General features: G+C 28.8%; 2 protein-coding genes across 2 annotated transcripts; one reads left to right on the top strand and one right to left on the bottom strand.

Annotated features, from left to right (window-relative positions):
* The first annotated feature begins 284 nt into the window (after positions 1–284).
* Positions 285–923, top strand: LOC111036621 (39S ribosomal protein L42, mitochondrial). The gene has a single exon (XM_022318711.1). The coding sequence runs from the start codon at positions 444–446 to the stop codon at positions 795–797; it is 354 nt and encodes a 117-aa protein (XP_022174403.1). The 5' UTR covers positions 285–443; the 3' UTR covers positions 798–923.
* Positions 789–5,810, bottom strand: LOC111036620 (cyclin-dependent kinase 10). Its single transcript, XM_022318710.1, has 10 exons — positions 5,487–5,810; positions 5,218–5,384; positions 4,688–4,760; positions 4,365–4,545; positions 1,969–2,171; positions 1,736–1,897; positions 1,502–1,664; positions 1,293–1,414; positions 1,049–1,175; positions 789–969 (listed from the first exon to the last, which is right to left on the bottom strand). Exons 1-10 carry the CDS (start codon positions 5,500–5,502, stop codon positions 960–962), a joined length of 1,224 nt encoding a protein of 407 aa, XP_022174402.1. The 5' UTR covers positions 5,503–5,810; the 3' UTR covers positions 789–959.
* Positions 5,811–7,468: the final 1,658 nt, after the last annotated feature.

The raw sequence follows: 7,468 nt of genomic DNA, 5'->3' as shown, positions 1-7,468 counted from the left end.
AGAAAACGGTCTGGTGGCGGCGAATATGACTATCGATCGGCGAAAACGAAAATATTACCATTGCGATCAAATTTGTCAAGAATCTCTGTCTTTAGGTTTTTCTAACGAGTATCAATCGTAATTCGTAATTCATAATTCGTAGAGCAAAAATTATCAGCCGCTCAAGATAATACTAAATTTTATCGAAATTTTTTTTTTTAGGTTAACAGGTAACTTGGTAATGTATTTTGGTAAATCGTGATACAATTTTGTTATCGATAACGTTTTCTTCATAATTGCATATTATATTTTGCATTAACATTTGGTTATTTTATATTCAAGCTACTCAGCATCAGCATTAATTTTTTTGGTAATCGTTTAATTGTTCTACTGTGCGAATTGCTGAGTTATCATTTCGGGATACCCAGTTGGAATTTCAAGAGTTCCTACCATTTCGCCAAGACATGAATGGTTTACGATTATTTAGACGGTTAGCCAGCGGCGTCTCGCGTTCCAGCAAGAATGAAAGTGCTATCGTTGTCACTGATGACGCGTCTACCATAGTGTGTTACCATCCAGAGAGTTCATTCCCGTATGAGTGCACCAAACCGCTACCAGTTAACAAGGTACAGGACAACTCTGTGTTAAGAGTTCAAAACAAAGACTTTGTGCACGAAGTATTCAGTAAGCCCAATAATGAAATAGTGCAACAAGAACTTATGAAAATGACATACACCACTAAACACCGTTGGGTGCCACCCAAAAAATGGAAAAGAAACTTTGCTCATCAAAAACTTGTAGACAGAGAATATTTATAATCTGATGTAATTATGTTTATTGTTTTGAAAAGCAAACTAGGTTCATGTCTTTTAGTATAAGAGTATACAATATAAAATTGTTTTATAATGATTTTTTAAATAAAAATTGTATATCAAGAATTAAAATTATTTTAAGTTACAAAAAAAATGTTCTTTCTTCCTCTACTTCCAGCTGAAACAGAAAAAAACATTTTTATTATTTTTAATAATACAAATTACAGTCATGATCAATTCTATATGATAGTAGTCACCTTAATAAGTCCGTTAAGGATGGTACAACTGGAGGAATAGTTTGACAAACTTTTGGTTGATTTGATGGTTTTTTGAGTTTTAAATTACGATGTTGCGGAAACGTAGGCATCAATTTGGGATCACATGCTAAAAATGAAAATTGTATGTTAAATAATATTTAAGAAGTGGTAAATAAAGAAAAAATATGTAATGTTATGCAGTTAAAAACATATAATAACATAAACAATAATGTAAAATAATTACGCAATGGGGGTTCAACAAAGTAAGAGCTTTGTAGACATTCTTCAGCTGTTGCTCTTCTGCTCGGTTCATACATAAACAAAAAATTCAAAAGACGAATTCCAGCGTCTGATAACCACGGAAATCTAAATAAAAAATTGATATTTTCTTGAGAATGTTTACAAATTAAAAAAATGAATTTTTAAGTAGGTATGTTTTGAAATGTTAAATACTTCGGTCTAATATTATTGTATGGTTGTGGTCTCAATGTAAAGTTTTTCAGTGCTGGTAATGTGTCAATTTCAGGCCATATTGAAGCATTGGGAGTGCCAAGAAGTTGACATATCAAATCCAGTTGATGTATCTCAGTACGACCAGGCAATAACGGCTTATGAACTAAAATATTAGACAATTAAATGGCTTTAAATTGTGTAATAATAACAATAACAATAGAATAAATAGTGTACGTAAAAGTTCAGCAAAAATGCATCCCGTAGCCCACATATCAATAGCTGTTGTCAACTTAGGAGATCCTAATAAGACTTCAGGAGCTCTGTACCAGAGTGTTACCACTTTAGCTGTCATTTTCTTTGGTGGCACACCAAAAAAACGAGCCAATCCAAAATCAGCTATAAACAAAAACAAAAAATATTAATTCCTATACCTGAATATATACATGATGTTGAGTTAATATATTTACCTATTTTTACACATCCTTTTTCTGTAATCAATAAATTAGATACCTTGAGATCACGATGAATAATGAAATTGGAATGCAAATACTTAAGTCCTTTCAAGAGCTGTAAAAATATACATTTTACTTGAGACTCAGTAAAAGCAGTAGCCATGTTATCTAATAAACTGGATAAATCGTGTTCGCAATACTCCATAGACAAAAATATACTGAAAAAAAAAATGTATTAAACATATTATAATTGAAATCAAAATATTAGAATACTATATATGAGATTAAGACCAAACATTTTACAAATTGATAAACATAAAATTCTTGAGATTCTCAGTAAGATTATTCCATTTCAGAATACAGAGTATAACAGAAAACTTGACAAATTAAATTACTTTTGTTCTACCAAATCAGTATTTTTTAAATTTGTTTCATATATGTACTTGTGCACAAGCTTGTGCTGTACATATATTATTATAACAAATTGTACTTACATTTTTTAATACTGAATATAAAAAACTTTAATTCCGATGTATTTTTTTAAAAATTCAAAAAAGCAAATTTATAAATTGGTTTTTGGATAAATTTTGATCGTAAAAACAGAATTTTAAGTCTTGTAGCTTATTTTTTACATTTTTTTTATGAAGTTAAGTTGATCCAGTTATAAAAAATAAGAGTACCTATTCAAAAAATTCTCATAAAATATTTAAAAAAAGCTTATACTTCTTAAATTCAAAATGTTTTTACAATTGAATCAACTTTACTTAACAAAAATAATGAGGTTTAAAAAAATGTATAGAAATATGCTACAAGACTTTAAAAAATCAAAATGTATTCAAAAACCAGATTGACATAAGAAATATTGATTATAAAGTGATTTAATTTGTCTGGTCTTTCTGTTATACTCTTGATATAGCGTACGCTAAAAAAAATTGTTCATTTTTTTTTATTTTAACAAGAAATATATAACCCGTACCCTTAGACACAATAAGAATATGTGATATGATATTTTGTACATGAAAACATGAGGGAAGAAGCCTGTGCATATATATAAATATGCTAATGGGAATAAGTTCATTTCGGAAATCTCAACATGAACTTCTTTTCAGTCGTCATGAGGGATTGCCTGGAGTTATGTGAAAAGCTAAAATGGATATTAGGGAATTAGGATGATATGAAAGTCTGTTATGGAATCTTTTGTAAAATGTTACTGCTTCAGCGTGTACTGTTTTAATATTTAAATCTGTGTGCAGAGTGTAGTTGGAGACATATGGTGGGGTGTTAGTAATTAATCTTAAAATTTTATTTTGAACAGTTTGGATTTGATTTACATTGTTTTTTTATGCATTGGTAAACCATAAGTTCACATGAGCTTGATTAATGATTTGTATTAGGGGTGTAATGTACATTAGAATATTAGAATATTCAAATTTGAATAATGTAACGGTAAATAATTTGAATATTCAAATACCTACTGGGATAATTCGAATAATTCAATTATCAGTATCCAATACTACAAAATCAATATTAATCAATATAAATAATAATATTATTATATTCAATGACATTTAACGTACAAGTATTTATTAATTATTATTGAACAAATTATTGTGTTAAACTATTACTGATAATTGTATATTTATTTTTCTGTTATACCTAATATTATAGTATGTATTATTATTATATATTATTGTACAAAACCATCAAAACTTTGTTTTTAAAACAATTATTTAAATATTATACCTATGTATATCTAATAGCTAACCTAATCTATTAAAAGGGTAAAGGAAAAGGAATACATGGCTGACAGGAGCAAAAATTTGTTAAAGAATTGAATAAATGTATAAGATATATAATGGAAAAAGGACTAAAAAAAGTTATAGTATTATAGTATTCGAATACTGATATCTGAATTATTTACAGTAAAATTATTCGAATATTCAAATAATTCCCATCACTAATTTGTGTATAAAAAGTTTGGTGTGTTTGTTAGGTATTAGTGTTTTGATTGAGCAAAGTCATTCGTTTAGGGCAAGTTTTTTTGCTCTGATAAGAAGTCCCTAGGTAAGGCGACGTTCAAAAAAATAGTAAATAATTTTTAATATTGCATAAGCGATTAGACTTAATTGTATTTATTATTATTGAACTCAATAAAATTACCTATAAAATGTAATCGTATATTATTATAACCATCTAGTTTTAATTATAATAACAATTTTCATAGATATAATATAATGTATTGTTCATGTAAAACATTTTAATAGTTGTTAAACCATTTTTGAATATTTAAGTATCTTGCTCATGATAATGTTTTGCACTGCCTCAAATAGTTTTTATAGTACAAAGACATGACTTTTATTTAAAAGTACAGTATGTGTAATATGACTAACCATGTTTACTTAAATATTTACCTATCTAAACTCCTGCCCACTACAACTTCTTGTAGGCGAACAATATTCTCATGATCACATTTCAATAATAGTGATATCTCACGAAGTGCGCTCATTGGTAATCCTTCCTTTTCATTTTCCATACGAACTTTTTTCAATGCAACTATTTTTTCCACAGGCGATTTAGAATCTTTTGCACGATCTTATGAAACATTTTTAAAAAAATAAAGTAATTGACTAACAAAATACAATGAAAAGTCTACTTATTATTATTATTAGTGTTCAACAACCAAATCAAAAACTAAAAAAATTATCATATTGATCAAATAATAAATTCAACTTACATACAACGCCATATGTTCCTTCACCAATACGATTCAATTTCTCAAACTCAGCAACAAATCGACAACGTCCAAGCTAAATATGAACAATAATTTACAATTAAGAACAAATAAAATAATAATCAATATATATATATATATATATATATATAAACTATGCATGCACAAAATTCATTTTCATTATAGACCTACTTATTTACATTTAGAAAAAATGTTGAGTTAAAGAGGCACATACACGATTAATTTCACTTGAAATACTCTAAGCATTCATGTAAGTTATGTCGTAAATGGTAGGAAACTAAAAGACTGTTCAGTTGAAGGCACAGAATGAAATTATCAACCATATTCATTTTTTGAGCAAGTACAATAGCTTGCATGACAGTTTGTTTTTAAATTACTGCCCTGTTTGTGCATTCTAGAGTCCATTTTACTTATATGAACTTAATTTTAAGTAAGATCGAACTAAACAGACTGTGTATGGGGACTTATGACTTTAGAGTGTTAGGACTTTATGAGGTATGTGCAATACTAACGAGGTCTTTTTCAGGAATCTGCATAGGTTTAAGATCACGAAAAGAATATAATGATCCTGAAAGCATGACTGGACCAGTAGGATCATAGTCTGCCAATACTTGTTTTGATTTCTTAATACCTCCGCTTTCTACAGTTTTTTCTTTTTTGCTTTTTTTCGAATGCTTCCCTAAAAGTAAAAATGACATTAAATATTAAAACCAAACAATCTGATATTAAATTTACAATTATTTATTTAATTGTACAAGATTCACTTCAATGTAAAACGTACTTTTAGATTTTCCCATGATGTTTGGTGAATTGTTTTCACTTTTGAATATATATTAAAACACAAACGTTAACATCTAGTAAATCGCCAGTAAATCGTACCGACTACCATTGACAAATACGAGACTAAATATATATGATTTTTAAACGTAAAATACAACAGACCACAAGGTACATACAAAATATTTAGTATTATGATAAATATTATTTTTCAATTCATCATGGCGGATAAGGGATCATAGACAACGCTCAGAGTTAGATTGCGATGTGCACTGTGCCTGAAGCCGGTATTCGCCTGTTCTAGTGTTCTGTGCGAGTGCGATCTTTGATGTTCGGAAATGCCGATTGTTATTTGCTATAATCAAAAAGCAAGTGTGCTCATATAACGGAATAAAATTACCGGTTCCACGGTATATATTATTAATTTTATCTTAAATTTAAATCCATCACGGGTAACATTCTAACGTTATAGACTATAGCAATATATTTATTTATTTATTTATTTATATATAATAATGTGTATAAATACAAAATTTTACATTACGCTATCTGTTACAATTAATGAACAAGTGATAAAAAAATAATAGAACAAAACAGACAGAGAAAGACAGAGGGGAGAGACCTTAGAGTCTTAGAGACCACCCATCGGAGGTACTTCAGCAAATGTTCCTAATGTAAACGTTTTTTTTACTTCTTAAAATCCATTTGCCCGCAGGCTCCTATTCCCATTTTTTTCTCTTTAATTTAAATTTAACTCTGGTCGATGTTGTATATATACTTTTTTTAAGCGTTGATACCAGCAGGGTCCATCTTCTCTCGAAATAATCATTGGTTAATAAACTAATTATTGTATATAATATTATGGGTTAAGTATAGAGATTATAGACTACAGACTTTCAGTGTATGTATACCCACAATATGTATTTTTTTAATTTATATTTTTAAAATGTATTTGCCTGCGGGAGCCTGTGCTCCCCTTCCCATTTTTTTTTAAATTTAATTTTACAAGTTTTTTCAGCAGTGAGGAGAGTTTTTATGCCCCGGCAGGCGGAAAACTGGAAACCTAAACTGTTTGAACAGTTGTATCAAATAGCAATATTGTTGTATTGAAACATATGACATAATATAACTTATAAGTTATAATTTAAAAAAAAAAAAATTATCCCGAGTCCAATAAGGTTACCGACCACTGAAATACGTATATCTTATGAATAACTATAGTTAGTCACTAATTGTTAGAAAAATTAGTTGATTGTATTTTAATAATGAAAATGTTAATCGAGCTAAAGGGTTAACAAAAGTATTTATTCTGATCTTTGCATTTAATTATTTAAATGTACCTAAATTTCTTACAATTTTTTTATCTTATACTTTCGAATAAATTTCATTCTATGGTGAAAAGCAGTGCAAGTAAACTTCGTTCGTAGTAAGTGAATGAAGGATACTCGAACGCCACACGTTTATTTTAGAATTACACTTGTACGTGAACGACAGTGGCGTAGCCAGGATTTTTTTTCGGATGGAGCTGATCAATTGTTTACACAGCGGTGCCGCGGTGGTTTAGTGTTTGATCGAATACCATAGACCATTAAAATAATTTTTAAATTTTATGAACATTTCGGGGGCAGCCCCCTCAGCCTCACCCCTGGCTACGCCTCTGGTGAACGACGTTTATATTTTAATGAATTTGAACGATTTTTAAGACTACATTTATTTGCAATTTATTAAATACATTGATTAATCATGTTACATAATAATAGTTTCTCATTATAATTCCTATTGTATAAAAATTTTAAAAAATAAAAGAACGCCCTAGTGAACGCATTCATTTTTTCAATGAGCGTCAAAGTGAAAACGTCCATTTGAAAAAAAACACGAATGTGAACGAGTACCTTTTTGAAGGACTGAACGTGAACGTAAATTAATTCATTTTTTTTAGTAAATATTCCAAACACTGGTGAAAAGCAATGCAAATAAAATGAAATA

The sequence above is a fragment of the Myzus persicae genome, unplaced genomic scaffold (genome assembly GCF_001856785.1).
Source record: "Myzus persicae strain clone G006 unplaced genomic scaffold, MPER_G0061.0, whole genome shotgun sequence".
In the NCBI taxonomy this organism is placed as follows: domain Eukaryota; kingdom Metazoa; phylum Arthropoda; class Insecta; order Hemiptera; family Aphididae; genus Myzus; species Myzus persicae.
This window is presented reverse-complemented; position numbering and strand designations above follow the sequence as displayed.

Bases quoted from the DNA above. Each gene is read 5' to 3' on its own strand.
- LOC111036621 (XM_022318711.1), top strand. From the start codon at position 444: ATGAATGGTTTACGATTATTTAGACGGTTAGCCAGCGGCGTCTCGCGT.
- LOC111036620 (XM_022318710.1), bottom strand. The intron at 1,415-1,501 runs GTATTTAACATT...TTTTTTATTTAG, and splicing joins TACAATAATATTAGACCGAA to ATTTCCGTGGTTATCAGACG. The intron at 1,176-1,292 runs GTAATTATTTTA...TTTCATTTTTAG, and splicing joins CTTTGTTGAACCCCCATTGC to CATGTGATCCCAAATTGATG.